Genomic DNA, 26561 nt, shown 5'->3' with positions numbered 1-26561 from the left:
GACAATTGCAATAATAATGGTTTTCCTGCAGTATATACTGAGATATAAAAAAACAGGAATTTTCACCAGATTTTTCCTGAAGTCAGTGATCTAACATGCCATAATATAAATAATGCAGTGTGTATCCAAGATTGGAGTACATTAAATGATACTGAACAGATATAACCTGCCTCTGGCAGATTTATCATGAGAAATGAGAACAATGTGACTTTTCCTTTTGTATCAAGCAAAGGTTTTTTGCTATTTGATATTGCACAAGACACTGCATGTCCTGCGATGTCACAATTGCACATGTGCACACTGCGACAACAATGCTGAAATGATATGTTGTGCAGTCCTATCTGATTCTGTTCACCACCACTGTGAATCATTTTGTCTGTGAATCTCTCAGGATTAGAGCATGTCTATCCATCTTAACCATTTAAATATTCAGAAATGTATAAATAAATAAAAAAAAATAAAAATGCCTCTTTATCCCCTGAACACAGAAAGGCTTATTTCACCCTAAAGCATGTTATTCAGTAACTACAGGGACTGTGGCCAGCACAGTCCAGTGACTTGTGTGGTCAACTGCATTTTAGGCTCCAAAATGTCCCACTTACATCACGGTTCCAAATACACATTGACCACATAAAAACGAGGCCAAAATGAGGCCTAAATATTTTACATAAGTGAGAAGGCTACAGACATTATAACCATCATACAAAATACAAGTGCAGTCATAATTATGATGATGGTAATGATGAAGATTAAGTCCCAAAAATATAACGCTCTCACAATGCAAACCATTTGTTTCACCAATTAAAACATGCCTAATTCAAGCCTCATGGTTTCATTAAAACACACTCAAACACACACTTACACACACACACACACACACGCACGCACACAAACAGCCAACCTAGCCATATCGCTAAGAAACCAAATGGCAGACAGTTCATCACTACACACACACGCTCCCATACTGACATCAAAAGTGTGTTGCTGCATACCAATTGCCTAGCAGTGTCTCTTTTAAGACACACACACACACACACACACACACACACACAGCAGAGCCCTGCAGGAAGTGGCCTAAAAAAGCTAAATCTCTGAAAGTTAAATTAGCAAATATTTAAAAGCACATTTTTCATTTTTTAAAAATTACTTTGTCTTCTTATCCCAACTGATTATTTTTTGCAAATAAATATATATTAAATTGCCTCTATTGCTGACACAGATGTGCAAATGCACACATACAGCTGGTCTAGTCCCTGTAGAGAAGTTTTGCTAATAGAATAGGACTTTCTGGATCAGATAAACATGAACCTATTGGCACCGTGCCTAATACCAGGTATAGTTTAGAGGGCTATAAAGCCCCCCAGCATTGAGCTGTGGAGCAGTGAAACTGTGCTCTCTGGAATAATAGAGGGTGCTCCATCCAATACTTTTGGGATTTGGGGAGTTGGGGCTGAATGCAAATGTCAAATCCTCACAGCAATGTTCCAAAATCTAGTAGAGAGCCGTCTTCCCTGGACAGTAGAGACAGTTACTCCAATAAAAGCAGGATAAACCTTTTTTTAATATTTGATTTCAGAAGAAACTAAATGAATGAATAAGTAGGTGTCCCAATACCTTTGTCCATAAAGTGCACCTGGCCCCAAAAATATGTATCGTATACCTCAGCAAACTGCATGCCTTCGTCACTGCACACTTACCTCTCACAGCACACTGAGTGGTTCAGTAACCTCACAGGTACTGGTGTGTGCTTATGGGTTTGGCTAAAATCAGTGGTAGCAGCCAGGCTCAAAGCTGGTAAAAGCTCATTATTGTTTGTTTACTTCATATTTGTTTGTTTATTTTAAAGAAATGAAGCCTCCAAACTAATGCAGCTAAAAGTGATGCCGACTGATTCCTGTGCTAGGCATGTGATAAACTCTTAGCGGTCACGGACTGTTAGCTTTAATTCTGGCTAATCTTTTTAAAGCTGGTCTATTTCTCTTTAAAGAGAAAGTTGTAAACAATGAGGAAAGTGGTCACCTCATACCTCATACCCTCTCCCAGTATGAAATAACTCACTGGAGGCTGGCTGCTGTGTATGTGTGTGTATGTGTGTGTGTATATTTGTCAGTTATCTTCATTCCTTAAATGGGCACTACTAGCCAATTCAATACAAATGCTCAATATGCTGAGGCTATACACACCAACATCAATATATGTAGTGAGTGAGTTAGTGTGTGTGTGTGTGTGTGTGTGTGTGTGTGTGTGTGATTTGCAAAAATTCTTCTCAGCATAAGTGCTTGGCGCCCACCACAACGGGGGTCTCTTTTCTTCCATCATAGAGACATCTAGCAGCACGTTTTCCTGGCACATCCATTTCCTTTAATGTCTCTCTCTCTCTCTCTCTCTCTCTCTCTCAGTTCACAGTATTGCACATGTTCACTAGGGCTGCTTTAGGGGGTTTGTGCTAAATGTTGCAATATTCGCCGTGGTGCAGTTAGCAAGCTAGCTAACTCCACCCATAGAGTAAAACCACAGTGAACATGTAGACATAATTACACCTAAAAATCTATTGGAGATGGTGGTGTGACTGTTGAGCAAAGCATTTAATGATTGGTTAAGGTTTGAATAGTTTGAGGGTCGGTTAAGGGTTGGTTAAGGGTTGGTTAAGGGTTGGTTAAGGGTCAGTCCCAGGTGTTCCTCATGTGTCCCAAACAAAGTAGCCCTTTGTTTCAACCTTCCCTTGTCTGGCTTGGGTTATCTGTTTGTGTGTTTGCATCAGTTTATGGTTTGTTAGCTTGGCCTGTTTGTTCCGTTTGTTTGTTTGTTTGTTTGGACCTCCAGTTTGTTTTCGTTGTATCCTGTGTACTTTGTTTGGTTTAGTATTTTATAAATACCCTGCGTGTACATCCGCCTCCATCTCCAAGCTCCAAACCGTGACATTGGGTAAGAGCTGTTTATGGTTTAAATAATATGGTTAAGTGTTGGATGTTGATTGGTTAAGGACTGGTTAAGGGTTGGATGTGGACTGGTTAAGGGTTGGATGTGGATTGGTTAAGGACTGGTTAAGGGATGGATGTGGATTGGTAAAGGACTGGTTAGGAGTTGGATGTCGATTGGTTAAGGACTGGTTAAGTGTTGGATGTTGATTGGTTAAGGACTGGTTAAGGGATGGATGTGGACTGGTTAAGGGTTGGATGTGGACTGATTAAGGGTTGGATGTGGATTGGTTAAGGACTGGTTAAGGACTGGATGTGGATTGGTTAAGGACTGGATGTGGATTGGTTAAGGACTGGTTAAGGACTGGATGTGGATTGGTTAAGGACTGGTTAAGGACTGGATGTGGATTGGTTAAGGACTGTTTAAGGACTGGATGTGGATTGGTTAAGGACTGGATGTGGATTGGTTAAGGACTGGATGTGGATTGGTTAAGGACTGGATGTGGATTGGTTAAGGACTGTTTAAGGACTGGATGTGGATTGGTTAAGGACTGGATGTGGATTGGTTAAGGACTGTTTAAGGACTGGATGTGGATTGGTTAAGGACTGGATGTGGATTGGTTAAGGACTGTTTAAGGACTGGATGTGGATTGGTAAAGGATTCATTCACACACCTAAAGAACATCTGTGATTGGTCAGCACACAATAACATGTGACTTGTTAGAGGGCTCATTTGAACAATACAGTCTTCAGTGTTCTCAGAGGAGGCCGATAGTAAAAGCGATATATTGCACGGCTCTGTTCTGTACATTTGTTTCCTCAGGCTTTTCTTGTCTGCTGTTTTTTTTTTTTTCAAACCAAATGCAGGACTTTCAATCCTCAGGGGTCCTTATCACCTCAAGTACTGTCAGACTCTCTCACTCTTTCTCTCAAATACACACAAACACACATACTCATACACTCACACACACATTTTCACATTTCTCTCTCTTCCATTCTCTCGTTCCTGAACAGAGATTTGGCTTGGGGCCAGCCTTCCCCAGACTAATGATCCAGCATGCATCAGTGTATCGCTTGGAAGCGCAAAGATACGGAGCGGCCATTACAGACACATCCGCGCGCACACACACACACACACACACACACACACACACACACACACACACACACACACCAGTGTCATTTTTCTTTATAGAGGCTAACATTGAGAAGATCTATGAAAAAATACATACTACAAAAGTGATGCACTGAATTAACGTCAATCAAATGTCAAATCATTTCAACCTTGGGATTAACCTTCCCATACACTTCCATCCATGCAAAAGGTACTGTAGCATTCAGTTTCTACAAGTTCTTACAGTTGTTAAACAGTTGTTTTCAGTTCAGTCAGCCTGTGAAATACTGGTGTGGCAGATTTTGCAGTATTGATGATACTGTATGTAAGCAGTATTGGTATATATATATATATATATATATATATATATATATATTAATCATTTGTAAAATGCAATTAATAGAAATGTAATTTTCTTCTGAGGAAAAAGTCTGAAACACCCTAAAGTTTATTTCTACTTAAAATGTGTAAAATTACAATCAGGTGCAGAACATCAGCTGGAGATGATTAGAACATGGTGGGAGGGGATTTAGAGGAGCCTGTCTAATTTAACCGCTTAACACTCCAAGCCGCATTATAAATTAAGGTGTATTACTCAGTAACTACACTCTAAAAAATAATGGTGCTTCAAAAGGTTCTGCCAAGCAATGCAATAAAACGAACCATGTTTGGTTCCATAAAGAACCATGTTTGTAATATATAAGGGCAAGACCTAGACAAAAAACAATGACTTCTGGACAGATGAATCTAACGTTGAATTATTTAGGCACAGTAACAAAGGACAAACCAAACACAGAATTTAAGAACAAAACCCCATATCAATTGTGAAGCATGCAAATGGAAATGAGTTGCTTTGTTGCAGCAGGGCCTGGCAAGCTCTTCATCATACAATCCACTATAAATCTGTGTGTAAACTGAAGCTATAGCAGAGGTGGACCATGCAACATGGCAATGACCCAAAACATACCAGTAAATCCACCCAGAAATGGCTTAAAAGAAAGAAATGGAGAGTTCTGAAATGATTAAGCCACAACATGGATCTTAATCCTACTGAAATGCCGTGGCGTCATTTGAAACAGGTTGGGTGTACAAATAAACCCCTAAAACATCACACTCCTGAAAGAATTCTGCATGGAGGATAGGGAAACATTCTGCCAGTCGACGTCAGAGACTGGTAGCCGCTTATACAAAACATTTAACTGAGGTTAAATGCCAATGTGGGGAATCCCAGCTATCCTCAGTAGGACTCAGCTTCTTTTTTCATTTTTAATGTTAAATTTATGAGTAAACGTTTCATTGTTTTGCACAGGTGATGCAATTACATTATCTTTATCTAGAATATTAAATATTGATTTGTCCATATTTATTAATAAAGGCCTAAAAATGTAATGGGGTGTCCTAGTTTTTTACTGTTTACAGTAATAGGGTAACACACGTTATGATAATGCAGGCCAGATTAAACAGATATTTGAAACTTGTAAAACACACTGATGACATTTCATTTAAGCTTGCGAGGGGCATATATTTGATCTTGTAACTAGCAGTCTGACAGTCTGACTATTTGCTAAACTATTGCTTTAACATAGCAGGCTTTCAGGCTCCACTGCTCTAACCAGCCAGTCATGTTTATCAGGGCACTTCCTGCAGGAGTGTCAATAAACACTACTGGCCAATCCAATACAAATGCTCAATATGCTGAGGCTACACACACATCAATATACTGCATGAGAGTGAGTGACTGAGTGTGTGTCTCTGTTTGTGTGTGTGTGTGTGTGTGTGTGTGTGTGTGTGTGAGAATGATTTGCAAAAATGCTTCTCAGCATAAGTGCTTGGCTGCCATTAGGACGGGGGTCTCTCTCCTTCCCTCTTGGGACGTCCTGCAGCATTTTCCTGGCATATCCATTTCGCTTAATGCTCTCTCTCTATCTCTCTCTCACTCATTGCCAACTGCACATCAACATGTATATTTCCATTCCTTCAACATTCTTCTCTCTCCCACATTACACCTCATTTGTAGTCCAGACAAATGTGATGCTGTTTAACCCTTCGTTACATGAATTATGACATGAAAAAAAATGAAATATATATGACATATTACAAACCATTCTTCATCATTTTATTTTATTTAAAAAGGAAGAATTAATTCAACTCAAAATCAAAATCAAAAAAACATAAAAATTGGTTGGAGGTGCTATGCATTTTGTTGTTACCATATGGCAACATTATGGGGCAATAGAACTTCAGTCTGCGGCGTTACCAGTCGGAGTACACCAATACAGGTTTGAAAAACAAAATTCATGAAGATCTTTAGTACATAAGTCCTTAATGAGATAAAAATGTATACAAATATATTTCATTGATAAAATCCTCAACTTGGAATATTAACAAGTTCACACAGTGTCACTGATGAGAAGCACCAAAAGCTAATTGGATACTGTCAGCACCCCCCTGTGGAGAAATCCACAGTCTGCTCAACATGAATAGGGAAAGAGATACATGGTCCATGAGGTGTTCACATCTAAAAACCTGTGTAAATGGATCACTGTGTCCAATTGCAGTGTATTTGCATCTGTATTTTATAGCAGTTGTTCTGTATATGGCAATGGCTATAAAGGGTAAGGTGCGCCAGCATACTGGGAGCTTGTGGAACCAGAGACGCCCTGCATCTCTAAAACAAACCTATGGTGCTGTTTGGGCACCTTGTTTGACTACATTGAGTACACAATAACAGCACCGTGCCCTATTACAGAATATCCACACAGGTCTAGTGTTGATATTTGGTTTGTGTGGAAATGATGCACAGATCTGAATCAAGCAAATTCAATTCATTACTTGTTATCCATGCAGGTTCTGCAAATTAGCCTGCATAGGACAGGAAGTGAAAACCCTGTATAGCATGTAAACAGTAGGGGATACAGAGAGGGAGAGAGGGAGGGGGAGAGAGAGAGAGAGAGAGAGAGAGAGAGAGGAGGGAGGCCAGCTAAAAATAACTGCACTTCTGCTCTAGAATTCAGTTACTTTTAGAGCATCTCTCTATCTCTTCTCTCTCCCTCTGATTCTATACCTCTCTCTCCCTCTTTTAAAGGAATATTCCAGTGCTTTTTAACCCAGTCTCTATTTGCCATAGATGTAGTATACAGTGAATTACCACAGCAATCATTATGACAGGTTTGCCAGCGTTGCCAGAGTTTAGAGTCAATGGTTTTTCTACTGAAAAGTACAGAAAATATCACCAGCATACAGTGTGTTCATGTATACTGTATAAGCAATAAAAATAACAATAACAACAACATAATGCCCTAATAATAATAATACAAATAATAACAACAATACTACTACTATACTATAATAATAATAACATTAATAATAATATGCTAATAATATACACACTATCATTTTAAAGGAACAGTTAAACAGTAAAAAAAATCAAATGAACTTGATTGATCACTGATCCAAATGTAGCCAGTCAGTCAAGACATGATGGGTCTTACAGCTTTTTTTTTTTTTTTTTTTTTAGCTTTTTTAGTTTACAATGTGAAATGCTAGGCTATCACTGCTAACAAACACTGGCTTCAGACTTTCACCAATCTCATCTCTGTAAATACATGTCCAGAAAATGACTCTCGACCCACTTGAAATGCTTAATGTTTAATTGAATTATTTTTTTTCTGTCACTGTGTCTTTAAGACCTATATAACACAAGTGAGCTCTGTTCTGATTGGTTGTCCTGTATTGCACTTAATTTAAAGAGCATTTAAAACTGAAATACTCCTGATAAATGCAGTATGAGTGGGCGGAGCTTAAGTGTGGTAGGCTGAATAACGGAGACGTTCAAATTATATTTAAATTAAAGTGTTAAAGGGTTACGTTTAAATGAGATATTTAAGTTTCATGACATCAGATAAGCAGTGATTTCAAAATGGGCTGCTTTAACAGCTTTCTATACTTACATGGAAGTAAAATGTATATTAAAACATTTGCTTTATTTCAATAAAACCAGAAAAATTCTGATTTCCATCATAGAGATGCTTTTAATCATTTTAAACATTTATGTAACTTCTGGATAGATCTTTTGAGTTTTTGAGATCTTTTGAGATCCAGTGCTTGTTAGCAATGTTAGCCTAGCATCTCCCAACTAAACATCTTGCCTGATCAGCTGCATCAGGGGTCAGTGATTCAATTTTTGCTGAACCATTCCTTTAAGTCCGTGTGAGAGCTCCAGATGTGTGCATATTCCTGTCCTTCATACTATCATTAATCAGAAACAATTCATACACACACACACACACACACACACACACGGGACACAATGAAGGTGTCAAACGTTGCTTAAGTAGGACACTGTGACCCTGTCCCCAGCGTTTGGGTGTGCGAGTGTGAACTGGACGTTCAAATAGGAACAGCCTGCCATAAAACTATCAATCAGCACCTTCTGTTCTGGGATTTATAAGCATCCTCTCTGTCCCAGGACAAAAACACAGCCTCCACCTGATATTCTTACACCCTACCTGACCCTTCTGAGCCAATCAGGGACAAAGTACACAGAAATGTGGTGCTGACCTGAGATGGGTATTAAGGCAGAACTACAGCATCAGAATACCAGAAGACATTTTCACACCTTTGATTAGTTATGCTTTAAAAACTACAGCTAATAGGCTAATAATATATATAATTTTAACAAGTTTCCCTGCCCAGAGAAAACAAGTGAAAAAACGCTGACTAAAAATACACTTACTAAAGAAACCAACAGGCAGACAGTGAAGCAACTGCCCACTGTATGCTCTATTATAAATAAGCTGATGAGTGTATTTTGTATTATAAATGAGTGATTTTTTTCCTGCTAAAACGAAACATCACCACTGTATACTGTATGTATGGTTACCATATTATCTCTAATTATTATGATGATGATGATTATTATTATACAACATTTTACATATTTAACAGCTTTTAGATCAATGTGATTCTCCACTGATTGTAACAGAGTAACAACAACAGTAACCGTTGCTACTCCGGCCTCGGCAAGCTGCTACTGCACTAGGCAGGACAACGCCCTCAAAATACTGTGTCATACTAGTGTAAAATCCTGTATTATTACCACCTCAAATCTGTATCTTTCAGCTTGTCCAAAAAAGCATGTTCTCCAGGGGTGGCTCAAAACGTGAATTACACATCCCGACTCCAGGGGACGCCCAAGAGCACAAACAATTTCTATAGAGCTGCTTTAAATAAAAGCCCTGTAAACATCCAATGAAGAAGTTTGCTTAGTTAGTTTAGAAAGGGAGATGCTAGGCTAATGATGCTACAATCACTGTTCTTAAACTGTCATCAATCTCATATCTGTTAATACACACCTAGAAACGTCTCTTAACCCACTCAAAACACATCCACTTCATTCTTTTGGTGCAGACAAGTTGATGGCTGTGTCCCAATTGCGTTACTAACACACTAATACTATAAGGCATAGAATACCACATTTTGTACTAACAGGAAGTGATGGTATTGCCAACATAGGTCACTGCAAGTTCTACCGATGCTGTCGCCACTGCACTTAAAATAGCACGTAAATAGCTCCTCACTTTAATAGTGTCCATCATAACCACACTCAAAAACTGACAGGTTCTGAGTATGAATAATAGCAATTTTAGAGTTTACTCGACTTTGACACTTCAAATTAAATGTATTTGTACAGTAGGTGGTAGGTTGCAGCTGGTCTGAGGTTTATCTATATATGCTACACACCACACACTAAAAAACTAGTAAGTAATACTAATTAATATGCAAATGGGACGCACCCAATGTACTACTCTATAAAAACAAACACAAACTTCTCCACACAGCTGAATGGTGGAGCTTCATTTTCACAGTTATTATTATTATCAATGGACTATTATTTATGCCTAAAAATAAAGGCTAATACACTGTCTCTACACTGCAAGCTAAGTGAGGACGTGGCAAGAGAAGTATTAGCCAGTCCATTCATATCGCTCATGAATGGGAGTCCGGACGCTGTGCGGTCAATGTGCAGCTTTGCGCTAATCTCTGAACATCCGGCGGATTTTCCATGAGCCGGGATTACCACTCGTCTGACCACATTAACACACATATTCATCTGGTGATAATCTCATAATCAAATTGGATATGGGCGGAGTGTGCAGATTAAGAGGCTGAGAGTGTATCTGAATTCAAGCGAATTCAAGTGTGTGTGTGTGTGTGTGTGTGTGTGTGTTTTGTGGGGCAGAGATCAAAGTGGACACTGAAGTGTCACAAACTGGGTTTGCAGCTCCGACACCATAAGTGTGTCAACAAATGGTCACTTCGGTCTCTTAGGAAACACAGGTGTCACAGCAGCGAAAGCCTAACCTGTTAAAATGACCATCTCCCACATGGGGAATGAACAGACACTAGCCCATGCTAACAGTGCTATTAGCTAATCAAGCATTTGTTGTGATCGTCTCAATGTTGTAGCGCAAAACCTTACACAGCTACACCAGTTGGGAGCGTCTCCTAAACCTTCATTAAATAACATGTTGTGGTATAAGTACACTATGTGGACAAAAGTATTGGGACACCTGCTCATCCATTGCATCTTCCGAAAGGATATTAAAAACTAAGTTTTTAAGTTTATCCAGCTTTTGATGGAGTAACTGTCTCTCCTGTCCAGAGAATACTTTCCACTATATTTTGAAGCATTGTCATGAGGACTTTATTACATTCAGTGACAAGAAGCCAGAACACTGAATGATCACCACCTCACCTCGTCCCCAACTCCACAACTCCTCCCAAATGTGTTGCGTGGAGCACCATCATTCCAGAGGACACAGTTCCACTTTTCCACAGCTCAATGCTGTGGGGCTTTATACCCCATCTAGTCCATGCCTGGCATTAGGCATGGTGGCAACTGGTTCATCTGCTCCAGAGAGTCCTCTTCTATTGGCAGTACTTCTCTACAGGGACTAAACAAGCTGTGTGTGTGGATGTGTGTGCATTTGCACATCTGTGTCAGCAATAGGTGCATTCATTAGAAGGGAAGGAGGTTGTCCAAACATTTGGACACAGAGTGTTTACATAGTTTATGACTTTGTTTATCAGAATGCTCAGGAATTTCCAAATGATGTGGAGTGACTGTACTCTGTTTTGAGCTTAATCCTGACCTCTCTGACCTCTGACCAGTGAAACAGCATCCCAGCTTGGAAACTTACTTTGGAGATGACCGACTTCCCCTCTTCTGATATATGCCTCTCCACATACTTCGAAGACAGCAGATCACTGTGGAAAAACAGCAAACAAAACATTATTAGCCTTGTGTCCTTGTGTTCCCATCATCACATCATTCTCATACTAAACTTCATTTCTCCCGATGAAATCTTTCTCTCATCCAGTCTTTTTGAGCACGGATTCCGGTCATTAGGAGCTAGACATATAACACAAGCACAAAAGAAACCCAAGTGTTTTCCAACAGATTTTTATTCAATTCGATTTTTTTGTAGTGTCTTGCTTACAGTAGTGCAATATATTGCAATGTACTCTAATATTGTGACCCCTGTATCACCGGATGTATTATTACACCAGGTTCTGGCCAATACACAGCCCAAGTACCTAACAGATCAGAGCTACACAGATCTCGAAATGTGGCTGTGCTTGCTGAATGTGGTTCGAGCCAAAATCAAGGCTGAACCAAAAGCCTTTCCATGTTCTAAAGCTTAATTACTGTTTAGTTCATGAATTAAATGTGGTAAAAAGGTGCACGTATTTGTCACTGAACAGTGTACACTGTACAGCGAAATGTGTCCTCCGCATTTAACCCATCTGGTAGTGAACATACACTCACACACACACACACACACGTGTTAGGGGCAGTGAGTACACACACACACACACCCAGAGCGGTGGGCAGCCAACTCCAGCGCCCGGGGAGCAGAGAGGGTGAAGGGCCTTGCTCAAGGGGCCAACAGTGGCAGCTTGCAGAGCCCGGGAATCGAACCCACAACCCTGTTATCAATATCCCGGCGCTCTAACCGCTGAGCCACCACTGCCTCATGTATGTGCAAAAGCAATGGCACATTCAATACATAATGTTTTTATTTATATTAATTTAAGTTTTATTTAAATTAGGGAAAAAATTAAGCTTGTTTTTACACTGTTAAAATATAAGATTCTTGAGAAACATTTGGAGGTTCTCTTAAGTTGCTTTGAGGAATCTTCAAGAAAAGGTTTTTAGAAGAAAACGGTCCCTTGAAGATTCCTCAAAGCACTTCTGTGGAAGAGGTTCTTCCACAGTTTCAAACTGGAAAACCTCCAAAAGTTCTCCATAAGATCCTCAATGATCAATGGATACTTTTAACAGCAAAATCATTTGCTCACTTATTTACACTGACAGTCAACAAAATGTGTCATTTGACCAGGAGTGCTCAAGCTTTTAGATTTGGGATGTATGTTACAGGGAACATTACAGAAAAATGTACCCCTGGCTGCAGCTTTTTGAGCTATGGCAGATACAAGCATTAATGGATCCAATTAAGAGAGCCAATCACTGACCTGCAGCTACTCAGGAAAATATAATGAACTGATGAAGTCATTGAGTTTTAGAGTTGCGTCATACTAAGAAGGTGTTTATTCAGTCTTTTAAGTCTCAAGACATGAACACTAGCAGGAGGGGGAGGCTGTTCCATGTTTTTACAGCACAGTGGAGAAAGCGGTTTAACCTGGAACATAAGCTGAAGGCAGCAGTGCTTTTAGGTCAACTGGACAATTTAATGCTAGAGTGTGTATCTGGAGAATATCTGAATGGTCCTCATCCACACCAATTATTATTGTGTTCTCCAAGTATTATTTGTGTGTTCATTTTGATATTTCCCACCCGCAGAAAGTGACTTCTCACATGAGTCTTTCACATCCCATCTGAGTGTTTGTACGTCACAGATTTGAGGCTTTCCAAGCCAAGCTGCTGGAGTTACTATAGATTGCAGCTTGGATGTTTTTCCAGGCCCACTGATGGAGTGACTCTACATCACAGCTCAGATGTTCCCACAGCCTGCCACTGTAGAGACTTTGTATTAAAGCTGGGACTTCTCGAAATCAAGACTTGGAGCCCTCTTATGCTGTAAGAGAAACCGTATTTAATGGCTCTGAGGGGCCTTGAGCCACCTGTTTTTACACCTTGGTCTGAGGAACTCAGCATATGTATTTGATGCGCTTGGTTATAGTAAAAGAGGACAAATTAGGGTCACAAATAATTTAAAGCAAAACAGGTGGCTTGATGCAACTCTTGAAAACAACTGGCATCCAATGTGTTGCTGAACTGACTGTAACTGCAACGCGCTGCTACAGCAAAAGCAGAACGCAGAGCAGGTTGCAGTGAAGGACACGTTAGCTTGTGTGCCGGACCACAAGCAAAGCAGAGCTCTGTAAGGAGTTCAATCAGCCGCAATCTGGGACAGGCTATCACTGTAATGCTTACACACACACGCAACCCAACACAACACAAACAGATACTTTTACAGGCAAGCATATATACATTGCCATCTACATTCAGCACAGGTACCGGTAAATTCTAGCACATGCATGAATGCATGTGTCAGCACACACACACACTCACACACTCTGAATCTAGGCCAGGTGTTCCACACTGAAAGGTAAAAGCCCATCAGCAAGAACTCCTCCCAGCTGTACTCCTCTGTGGCCCAACGAACCCATTTCCATTCACTGTATGGAGTGAGAGGGGTATGTGCTGTCCATGGTGCTGAACCTGCTCCATGTCATTCTCTACTCCGGCTAAAAGTCTGGTAGCTTGTGCAGCTGAGGTTGGCCAAGAACCACCTGCTTTAACAGTAGATGGGAATATGACTGACACACGAAGCAAATAACCAATAAGCACTCTATCTGTGTGCTATTCGAAGGAGACCCTGTGCCTGCACATATGCATGTTACTCGTCACCGTATCTACCATCCAAAGTGTGAAGTCTTTGACATATCTGTGTATCTCCCTTTCAGAAAAAGAAAGTCATGAAATTCTACATGCTGTTCAGCCTGTTTTCTGCGTCACACTGAGCAAGTGTACCGCCCCCTACTCAAACCAACCTAGCCACTCAGCCAGCTCTTAGATTTCCAGCAGCTTCTGATTTACATGGGCATCTCTGGAGGATAGAGTGTAGAAGAGAGATGCAATGCCACACAAACAGAAAATTAGAGACTGAAGCTAGGCTCCTTTATGTTGGCGTTAAGAAGTTCTTTGTGGGAGAACTGGACCATATTCTGTCCTCACAGACAAGTAAGTTAGGCATTTAGCTAAGCTAACTGACAGGGATGTCCGGATCCAGTTTTTTTCCCTGAACCAAGTACCTTAATGCTAAGTGATCCAATCTTTGTGCTTCTGGAAATATTACAGCCACAAAATAATGAAGGCTGTACGTACACTGCCATGTCGCTTCTCAATCCATTTAAAAATGCCTGGATCAGCCTTGATTCCGATACACCGGATTGGTTTAGGACAGAAGTATTGGGACACCTACACATTACACAGAGCTTTTATAACACCCCATTCTAAATCCATTAATATGGTATTAATATGGAGTTGAACCCCTGCTTTACATCCATAACATCAGGATGTATTTCAGGAGGGGTTGATTCTAAAATGAGACAAAATACACAACAGCCAATCAGAAATGAGATTAGTTTGAAAAAAGTACAGTAACAAAACAGTGTATTTAGGTCCAGGGTATTTAGTTCCAAAATTGATAAAAGAACAAGATGAAGATGATATATGTGTCCTTTAAGAAAGGTTTAAGGGGGTTAGAGGTGAGGGTTTATAGAGCAGTGAGAATGTCACTGTAACAGGCTGTTAGTATGGGTGTGTGTATGTAGATCCCAGCCTACATACATTAGCATGGGTGATCGATTAGGGAGTTACAAAGAGCTTAACACTCAGACCAGGATTATAACCAGCCTCACACACTTACAGCAGTGTAGGTGACCTCCAATGGCTACTGTCCAACTTGTCCAACTATCCTAACTACACACTTTTTGCTTTTACACCTTTTCTCTACTGTATTCTGTATTGCTGTAAGAATTTGATTGCATTCAGTGACAAGAGCCCGACCTCATCCCAACTCCCAAACTCATCACAAAAAGTACTGAATGAAGCGCCATCATTCCAGAGAGCACAGTTTCACTGCTCAACAGCTCATTGCTGGGGGCTTTATACCACTCTAGCACACACCTGGCATTAAGCAGCATGGTGCCAACAGATTCATGTTTATCTGCTCCAGAGAGTCCTATTCTATTGGCATTACTCCTCTACAGGGACTAGACAAGCTAGACACACACACATATTTGTAACCACAGTTCACAGCAGACAGCAGGCTGTATTTTTCTCCAAGAGGGTTTTAACTCAGGGGCCAAAAGGCACCTCATACACCACTCTGATGACAATGAAATACACCAACACACATTCTGGCTGCTACATCTCAATCCATCAAACACACACACATACACAGACACCTAGATCTTTATCACAAAGATGCTCTAAAGACAACAATATCTATAAAAGCCGGACTGGGCCGGCTCGCCTTATTGGTTATAGTGTCCATAAATCTCCTCCTCTCTGCTGTCTCAGACCGGTCGGTCACTGCAGGTGTGCAGGGTGGAGGTTCTGCTTCAGTGATGCTTCAGTGATTCAGAGCTCAGAGCTGACCTCTACAGCAGATCTAACCCTGTGTACTTTAAGGGTGTGTACATTTGAAAAGCAAACTTCCCCTTATTTCACTCAGGTATGTTCATTTTTCACTGAAGTTAAAATCAGTTTGTTCACCTTTAGCTGTGAATGTACTTAGAATTAAGAAGTGTTTCCGGGATGCTACCCTATTCACCCACTCTCACAGTCATATCAGAATGTTCTGAATGAGCTTGGCCCAGCATGCCATAGATGTCACAGGGTTTGCTGCATGTATAAATAAACGAGCACACCAGTCAGTTGTAGTAAAACCAGTCAGAGTGCAAAACGATGATCATGGGCAAAGGACACCATGTGACTGATGTCCAAAATGGCATGATAATAGGGATCATCCTGTGGTGGCATCCTGGAAACTGTGTGGGATGTTCTAGAGCCACCATAGTGAAGGTGTACCGAGAACAGACTTCACGCACATTGAGTGCATCCCAACGGCATAACAGTAGGGCCCACAGGCAATTGATGCCAGAGGGGAACAAAGACTCAGGCAAATGGTACAGTGCAATTACTGGTGGAACACCTTCTATCATCTAATAGAGTCCATGCAGTCGCTAGTGTCATCTGAGTCAAGGGTGGTTATCCCCACTATTAAGTAGGTGGTAATGATATTACGATATGACTGTATATATGTGTGTGTGTGTGTGTGTGTATATATATATATATAAATATATATATATATATATATATATATATATATATATATATACACACGTGTGTGTGTGTGTATTGGAATGTCTAAAAGTCTTGCATGTGTTTGCATGTGTGCGCTCCCATGTGTGCAAACGTGAGTGTAAACATAGCGATACTGTGTATGGACTGGTTTGCAGTGCAGGGGTGTGTGTGCATGATAGTGCATGAGTTCATTACCATATAAATGCTATTCCACCCAACATGCTCTGTCACATGACCACCACAGCCATAAATCAACACAGCCGCAGCACAGAGCTACAACACATGGCAACACACACAAACACAGGGGCTGAAAAGACTAATAAAGACATCACAGAGAGTGTGTGTGTGCTTGGGAGAGAGAGAGAAAAAGAGATACGAGATAAATTAATGATTATATAATAATTATGACTGGAAGATCATACAGAGAAATATCAAAAGACTCAAGGGCATACCATTTATAAGGGCCAACCAGGGCTGCAAATAAAAAAGCGCAACAAATGCAACACAAAACACAATCTGAATCAGGAACTGTCGGATCAAACGTGCTCATTTGAACTCTTTTATAAGAGTGGAGCAGCTGTCTAAGCGTTGGGCCTATCATCAGTGATTTGCAAGTTCGATCCCTGATGATGCCACAGCCATCTGTGGCCAGGAGTCCCAGAGGGCATAACTGGACTCTCTCTCTCCCCTCAGCGCTATGTTAACCGCTGCAGGCATCTGTTAGCTGATGTAACAGAACTGGCAGTTAGTGCTCTCCTCCAAGTGTGTTCAGCTGTCCATAGATGTTGCTTTAACAGCAGGCCATAAAGATTATATTTTGTTGTATTTTACTTGGAGGAAGCACAGCTACTAGCCCTCACCCTCCTAGCACAGGAGATCACTTATCATCTCACAGGTCTAAAACAGGTCTAATAAAGATCTATCACACAGCTGTTATAGACCCACTGCTGACACCAATCTGGAACTGGAGCATTATGGTATTAGGGCCAGGATGAGGGTTAGGAAGAGGTTTTAGATTTAAGTTAAGGGTAGGATTAGGGCCAGGGTTAACGTTAGGTCTTGAGGTTGAGGGTTAGGTTAAAGCTAGGATTGGGACCTGGGTGAGTGTTAGGTTTTGGGTTAAGGTTAGGATTGGGACCTGGGATAGGGTTAGGTTTTGGGTTAAGGTTTAAGGCTAGGATTGGGACCTGGGATAGGGTTAGGTTTTGGGTTAAGGTTAGGATTGTGACCTGGGATAGGGTTAGGTTTTGGGTTAAGGTTTAAGGTTAGGATTGGGACCTGGGATAGGGTTAGGTTTTGGGTTAAGGTTAGGATTGGGACCTGGGATAGGGTTAGGTTTTGGGTTAAGGTTTAAGGCTAGGATTGGGACCTGGGATAGGGTTAGGTTTTGGGTTAAGGTTTAAGGCTAGGATTGGGACCTGGGTTAGGGTTAGGTTTTGGGTTAAGGCTAGGGTTGGGACCTGGGTTAAGGTTGGGATTGGGACCTGGCATAGGGTTAGGTTTTGGGTTAAGGCTAGGATTGGGACCTGGGATAGGGTTAGGTTTTGGGTTAAGGCTAGGGTTGGGACCTGGGTTAAGGTTGGGATTGGGACCTGGCATAGGGTTAGGTTTTGGGTTAAGGCTAGGATTAGGATCTGGGATAGGGTTAGGTTTTGGGTTAAGGTTAGAAGTGGGACCTGGGTTTGGGTTAGGTTTTGGGTTGAGGTTAAGGCTAGGACTGAGACCTGGGTTAAGGCTAGGATTGGGACCTGGGATAGGGTTAGGCTTTGCATTTTAGCTGATACTGTTACAGAGCTACTTACAATGTTACCCATATTACAGAGGTGGCAATGCAGTGTTGGGAGTCTTGCCTAAGCATGCTTATTGGTGTAGTGCAACATAGTGACCCAGACCAGGAATCAAACCCCACATAATCTCCCACATTGTGTAGTAGCTTACTGAGAGATAGTGGTGCTATCCTTTGCGCCATACCAACTACAACTACAAGGTCATAACGCCAGAACTAAGGCAAAGACTACCGGTTCTGCTGTGCTGCTGGAGAAAAGTGCGCTCTTACTCCGTTACTCTTTCTCTGAGCAGCAGGACAAAGAAGAGCAGAGTTCAGCGGAAAAACAAAGAGAACGAGACACACTGACGGATCGAAGTAGTGGAACAGGACAAGAAAGAAGAGAAGGACGAACAGAGAAGAGCAGCAGAGGAGAGAGAAAGAGGAGAGAAAGCCAGATAAGAGACGGAATGGAAAAAGAGAGAGAGAGTAAGAGAGAGAGAGTGAGATATACTGAGGGCGATGGGGGGTGGGGGGGGGGCATAGAGGGAAGGAGTGGTGAGAAATGAATATAAACAAGGGAAAGAGTTAGACAGCCCCACCCTGTCCTGTTGTTTTAGTGGCTCCTGTTTTACAGAGCCATCGCTTCTATCTCCTTCTTTCCTTCTACTTCACACTCTCTCTCTTCTCCACTCTCAACTTAGGGGGACGTGGAGTTGTAATATCTAATCCCTAGGTAGGTATTGGTAGGTACTGTCCAAAAAAAAGATCTGCCTGATGGTTTGGCGATGTTCTGACGCAATCGTCAAGCCATCTCAATTAGGCTCTTGTCAAAGTGTCCCAGATGATTACACTTGACCATCTTTCCTGCTTCCAACACATTACCTTCAGGAACTGACTGTTGACTTGCTTGACTAGTATGTATATCCTGCATTGTGACAGATGCCACTGTAGCCAGTAAATTGTGCTTTCTTGGACTTTTTAAAAGTTTCTATTGCTTCTTTAAATGTAAAGAAGTAGCAGAAACTTCAAAAAGTGAAGCATTAGGTAAGAAAAGAAATTCAAATATAAAGAATATAAGTAAAATATAAGAATAAAACTATATCAGCCAGTAGTATTGCTGATGTTCCTGGAACTGCCCCCTAAAACTGCTAATATTATCAGTCAGAAATTGGGCCCTACCCCAAGCTTTTTCATGTTCTATGAAACAGTGCAGTCTTTGCTCATATTTGTCATTATACTGCTATAATGCCCCCACTGGTCAGCTTAACTAGCTAGGTATCCCGTAATTGGCCCTCAGGTCTAATTCAGCCCACCAGCACATTTCATTAGAGCTCAATGTCTCAGATCAGTCAAGACCCTCGAACAGTAACATGGAGTTTACGCCTCTTGATAGGTCCCACTGTAACCAGATAATCAATGGTATTCATTAAGGTGCTGTGTGATGCCCAGGTCTGAGTGAACACTACTGTATTATAAGCTTTAATCCTAAACCCGATCCTCAATTAGACACTCAGTTAAACGTCCCCTTATATCAGCTCTGTTCAGTCAGAAATCTCTGCATAGCCACCCAGATGATTCAGATGAAATTATCAGGCACACACTGATATCCAGGCCATGGGATTTATGTGTGTGTGTGAGTGTGTGTTGTGTGGAGGCAGTGTAGGAGCCTGATAACAGATTTTTGTTTTAATTGCTTTGGGATTTGAATAATTTATAGGGGGAGTAAAGCTCACACCTTCCCCTCCCCCTCTTTACACACACACACACACACACACACACACACACACACACTCACTAACAAAGATCCCAAGCTGATGTAACAGGGGTGTAAATGTCTCTGACCTCACAACGATTTGATATCATAACAATTATTAAGAAAATTAATAAAATCCTAAACCTCACAAGATTTTTTCTAATAAATAAACATATTTAATAAATGTATGTGAGGAACGGTTTTTAACTTGATAACAAACCCTTAGAAATAGTCACTTAATCATAATGGAACATTTGCTAATTATAATTAATAACACTGTAATTGCTCCTTAAGCATTAATAAATGCTACCGGTTGACTATTTATTTAGTTACATGTACATTATAAAGTCACATGATAGAAGTCTGACATTTTTAAAAGCCCTATATTAACAATTACTCTTAATGATTAACATGAGCTTAATAGTTTCTAACTCAGTAAAAGCTTAATACTTTTATTTTTATTTATGAATATATGAATTATGTGTCAAATATCATAATTTAACTATAATTATATTTTCAACAATTCTAAATAATACTAATAATCAAATGGTCATTAATTCAAATGGAAGCTTTCATTTTGTTGTCGTACGCACTCTCTTATAGATATGGCAAATAGAATTATGTAATGATTTTAATGTATTAGTGCTTTGCATCTTTACAAGTTTACATACTCACAAGTAATTATTAAAAGCAGTAGAAAAGTAAATAAACAATAAAAGTAAAAGTAAATAAACAAAACCAGACATTTTAGATGATGAACAGAACAAAAGGAATTTAGTGAAACCATTTTAGGTGCCATACAGAACCACTTTTAAAAGGGTGTATAAAGAACCAGCTATAAAAAAAGTTGAACCCTGTATCTTGGCAAAGAACCCTTTGAGCTTCCAACGGGTGATTTGCACTGTCACGGTTCTCTTTAGAACCACTACATTTACCCCGATGAACCATTATTTTGAAAGAGTGTAATGTTACTGGTATTGAAATGCATGTTTCAACATATGACCGATATTTATTTAGTTGAACTGTTAACTAAAAGTGTAAACACTAGTGTTTCCTTTTAACCCCTGAAAATCAAGTGCAAGTGCAGCAACATGAAGAAGCCAGCATTAGTTAGAATTTGTTCTTTTGAAAACTTATAATAATTGTATAATATATATATAAAATATATATTTATATATATATATATATATATATATATATATATATATATATATATATTATACAATTATAACACTTGTATAATTTACTAACTTTGAAGGGATTATAATTGCATTTGTCTATCTAGATTACTGTTTATAAAGTAGAACAAAAATAATATGATATATTTAATACATAATATATATTTATTAATCACTTTCATACATTGGAATGTGGTTCAATGGAGCAACAACAAAAAAAGCTTAAACATTGCATTGCATGTTAAAATATAATTAAATACATTCCAGCTTATATTGGTTATGACAAAGCATCTGCAGGAGAACACTAATAAATAGTGTTACTGAGGTGTTAAGGGGAAGAAACTGAGCTTAAGTTACATCATGGACGTTTACGAGTTCATTAGTTCATCCTTGGGTGACAAAGAAGCAGCGGTCTGTCAGATCTACCCAAAGCATGATGCACAATTGTCACAACAAACTGCATGAAATATGTGTATTTATTGAAAGTCGCTTGGGCGTGGATCCATTTCTGAGAAGCGTGAAGGTGGGTGGGTGTGGGGTGCTGACCCATGCATTACTAATGCAGAGTAGTGAAACTTGCGTCACCATTAACAATACATGATTACTGCGCATGCTTGCGTGTGGAGGAAAAGAGGCCTGTCTCAAAGGTAGATTTGCATAGGGATGAGATTAGGCTGTCCTCAGGGACTGGAGCTCTTTGTAAGGGTATTAGGTAGCAGCATATTTGGCGATTATTAATGGCCATACAGATCTGAAAGGCTGCTTCTTGACTCCAGGGACTAAGAGAAAGATTTCTTCCTAAGGCAAGGTTCTCCTCAGCCAAGCATCTGAATCTTTGATCTAATTAGCACTCAGACACACTTTTCTTTGCACTCACATGATGCCTGCTAGCCCACAAGCACGCACGTCACCGTTTTCACGCATCCCGAGACATTCTGCGGCCTTTTTCGAAAAGTGCAAGTGGTGACTCAGCATACACCTGCTCAATCTGACGCCTGTTTTTCTCTGATTATTTTTCAGAGGATTTGATTTTTCAGAAATTCTATGTAAAGACATGTCAGCAAAAGGGTTCTAGTACAGCCCTTAAGCTGCATTCACATTACAGGCTTTATAGTTAAGCTTTGTCAGATCCATGTGTGATTAGTCCTGTGCCGTGAAAGGACCCACATTAGTCATCATTAGCCATTAGCGCTAGCCGCCGCTGACATGCTGTTGACACTGCATAATAATGACAATGATATGCAAACACAGTGCAGTAATAAAACAGCACATAAAACACATGCATTGTGATGACAATAAGATCTGATTTTATTATTCATACAGCTCTACAATAACTTGAGACACCTTTAGGACTGTATACAAAGATGTATATCATTTACACACAAATAACATGGCCAAACGTATGTGGACACCCCTTCTTAATAACTGGGTTAAGGTGTTTTAGCTACAAGCACATAGTCATGCCATCTCAAAAGACAAACACTATCAGCAGAACAAGTCTTATTGAAGAGCTCAGTAACTTAAAACATGGCACTATGATAAGAAGCCAAATCTGTCACAAACGATAGCCCTGTTAGAGCTGCCCCTGCCAACTGTAAGTGCTGTAAAGTGTGTTGCCACCAAATGCTGAAGCAGGTGGAGGTCCAAACTGCCTCTAGAAGCAGCATCAGCAGCATCAGCTGAAGAACTGCACAGCAGAATTTTAATAAAATGGATTTCCACAGCCAAGCAGCTGCACACCAAATCTCACTGGACTCTGAAGCAGTGGGAAAATGTTCTCTGGGATGATTAATCAAGCTTCACAGAAGCACACAAGCTTCATGGACTAATCTGGCAGGAGAATGCCAGGAGAACTCTACCTACTGGACTACTCAGTGCTAAGTTGAAGAAGGGATAATGGTCTGGTTGTGTTTTTCTAGGGTTAGGGTTTGGTCCCAGTAATGTTAATGATACAGCATACAAAGAGGTATGTGTGAGAGTCAGGTGTCCACATATAGTGTAGAGTAATATTAAAAATATCAATATTAATAATACTGAAGTTGTATTTACATTATGTAGCACATTCTTCACAACTGGGTGACAATCAATACACAGAAGATCCAAACGCAGACAGAATAAATAAACAAAGGCAGGTTTATAATGCAAAGAATAAAGGAAAAAAGGAAAACCAGTGATCTAATCATACGATAAAGGGAAGGAAAATGATCTCATGATGGGAAACAAAGAAACTGACAAGCAAAATCCAGTGTACACAATCACAGACAGAGGACAGACAATAGCTGAAGGAGGTAACATTCAAAGAGGAAGAACAAAGATCGTTTTGAGCTGGACTTCTCTGGATCAGTAGAGGAAAGAATGCTTCATAATTCAGAAGACCACCAAAAGTGGATAGTTTAAAAAGAAAGACCCCTAAAAGATTAGTGCCAGAAGATCTCAGAATGGACCTAAAGTAGGCATTCCACCTTATTTAAACCAACCTGAACAGCGTACCCGGCATGACCATACTGGTCCACCAGCATGACCAGCTTCACCGAACAGTCAGTAAAGCTTGATTAAACAGGCTAACCTTAACCAGCTTAAATCATCAGAAAGCAGCAACCAGCAGAAGCGAATTTTAAGCGCTACAAACTCTACCGACGTACACCGATCATGCCTAATACTGAATAGGTAGGTCGCTCTTGTGCCACCAAAACAGATCTGACCATTCGAGGCATGGACTCCACAAGACGTCTGAAGACGTCACCAGCAGATTCTTATCAGCAGAAGTCATGTAGGTTGTGAGGAGGGACTTCCATGGGCATTAGTGAGCCTTAGGTGTCCATAACCCTGATGTCTTTTCACCAGTTATCCTTTCTGGGACCACTTTTGGTAGGGACTGGCCAATGCATACTGGAAACACCCCACATGACCTGCCTCATGTTTTAGAGATGCTGTTACCCAGCCGTCTAGCCATCACACAATTTGGGCCTTTCTTAGGATTCTTATGCTTGCCCATTTCTCATCACCACATCATCACCTTCAAGAACTGACTGTTCACCTGCTGCCTAACATATCGAAGATGCTACTGTAGATGGAGATAATCAATGTTATGGCAGATTGGTGGAACAAAAAGACAAAGTCAAGTGGCTGCCTAATCTTAGCACAGTACTCAGGCTCAGTTGCAGGTAACAGATGGTCAATTTACACTAATTTAGAGGATAAATACTGAAAATCTGTGCAAAGTAGAGATATTGCCATTGCCGTGACAGTCGAAATGTTCTTTGGTGTCTATGGATGTATGACATGGCTGAGTATGTGGCAAGAGCTGAAACTTTTGTACGCAAGACTAATATTATAGACATAACATGTTCAGAACATGCACATGCATGCAAGGTTAAGGTTAATCCATTGTATTTTGCCTTGCGTCAAGTATTTATGTTATACCGGGGGTGATGTCAATGCCAAAATGCAGAATGCCATAGTCTGAAGCTGGATCTAGTTAATACATCAACATAATTACTGCTAAAAAAGAGTAAACTGAACACCAAAACTGATGTCTTCACTGTCTCATATGAACGTAGAAGAGGTGATTCATTGTTTTCCACTGAAAAGAGGACGTTAGCTTCCTCAGCTGTTTGCCACTGGTGAAATCCAGCCGCCGCTGCTCGTGCCAAGTCCTGGTATTTTGTGCTGGGGAGTCAGGCAGCTGCTGTTAGTGTTTTGGAGAGCTTTTATTTAGGCCTGAATGAGCGCGTGCTCCACACTCGACACCTCTCCTCACAGAAAGAGGGCTTACATTTTCCTTTTTGAACTCTGGACAGAAATGCAAACTGCTGTTTGAGTCTGCTTGAATAAGGGGTGAATGCTGCAGAGCTGCGGAGGTTAGCACTTCTCCTGCTTAAGCACACCTGAAATGTATCAGCCAGTAATTAAGAGCATTGCGAGTGTGAGGAGGGGGTTCGAACAAAGAACAGCAGCCATGTGGACTCTCAGGACTAGTGCACATCCATGTGAGACAGAAAGAGAGAAAGTGGCTCATATGCAAATACTGAAGCAAATAGGTCATTGCGAGTAATACACTATATGTCCAAATGTTTGTGGACACCCCATCTAATGAATGCTTTCCTGCTACTTTAAGCAGCACTCATTGCTGACACATATGTGCAAATGCACACGCACAGCTTGTCTAGTCCCTGTAGAGAAGCACTGCCAATAGAAAAGGACTCTCTGGAGCAGATAATGGTCAACCTGTTGGCACCATGCCTAATGCCTTCTTCCCTGGCCAGTAGAGACAGTTACTTCAACAAAAGCAGCATAAAATGTTTTATAGTATTCTTGATTGTGGAAGAAACAACGAATGAGTAGGCGTCCCAATACTTTTGTCCATACAGTGTAAGTACAGTTGCTTACTACAGTTGCTTACTAACTCACAAACAGCTGTACTGGTGTACATGTTATGAATATGCTTTTCGGGGGGTTTCCCCAAGTGTGATACCACCTGTCCTGATCCGATTCAGTGGATCAGGAGATCAGGGCCAACAAATGCATGATTTAATGAATCAGTTATCAGCTATTTTTGGTCCTTAAACCAGTTCCAATCCTGTGTCCTCTAGGCATCTTTAACAGACATTACACATGCTTTTCCTGCAGTATTAATTAGCACATTTTCCCTAATTTGCATGCCAGTATTATTCATGGAAACAGAAAGATCAGACTAGAAAGGTTTCAATCAATATCTTGCATTGCGGTACTCTGATCGGACCAGGGTAAAAACTGGACTGGCATCCCTTGTTTTCCATACAGATTCTGCGGTTTGAATGAGTTGTAAAATGATCAAAATATAAGACCTTATTCACGTAGATATCTACAGCCACAGAGCCCCTCTGGCCTAGTTGCATTTCACAGTAGGGTGCCAAATAGGTCAGACCCACCACACTTCTTAAGGTCTATACCTGAGCGCAAGGGGGCCAACCACACATCAGATTTTGAGATAATATACAAAATTTTATAAAGTAGATTTGTTTTGGTTTAACATACATTACATTTTACATACAGTTCTCTGCCTCTCATGTCTCTAAAATCTAAACTGCATTTCAAATAGCAGGTTTGAGTTCAAATAGAGCCATACCAGTCTGGCCTGGTTGGGTCAGCTCTCAAACCCTCAGGTACGGGTCAGGTTGGGGCTTCGATTTTATGCCTGTGCAAACCAGTAGTGTAAGAAAATATCAATACATCAAAGTATCGTGATATTTTGGTTTGCAATACTGTATGGACTTATTCAGTGTTTAAATTATCATTGCAAAGTATGCAATGGAAGTCGATCACAAACTATCACAAACTCAGTATAGACCAGCAAAACCAGCCATGTTGCATTTTAAACCCACCTGTACCGGACCAGCTCCATGGATCATTGATGTGATTCATGGTGGGGCCACCTTGCAACCTGCAGGA

At 40.5% G+C, this 26561-nt stretch overlaps 1 protein-coding gene across 3 annotated transcripts in view; it reads right to left on the bottom strand.

The window, feature by feature from the left end:
- adam22 (ADAM metallopeptidase domain 22) overlaps positions 1 to 26561 on the bottom strand; it is a 133146-nt gene that overhangs the window by 73433 nt on the left and 33152 nt on the right. For all 3 annotated transcript variants that reach the window (XM_072692275.1, XM_072692277.1, XM_072692276.1), the window contains exon 4: positions 11235 to 11301. In XM_072692275.1, the coding sequence (XP_072548376.1) occupies positions 11235 to 11301 (67 nt within the window). The remainder of the gene's footprint in view (positions 1 to 11234; positions 11302 to 26561) is intronic.

The sequence above is a fragment of the Salminus brasiliensis genome, chromosome 1 (assembly GCF_030463535.1).
Source record: "Salminus brasiliensis chromosome 1, fSalBra1.hap2, whole genome shotgun sequence".
NCBI lineage: Eukaryota > Metazoa > Chordata > Actinopteri > Characiformes > Bryconidae > Salminus > Salminus brasiliensis.
The sequence above is the reverse complement of the archived record's forward strand: the minus strand, read 5'-3'. Positions and strand labels throughout refer to the sequence as shown.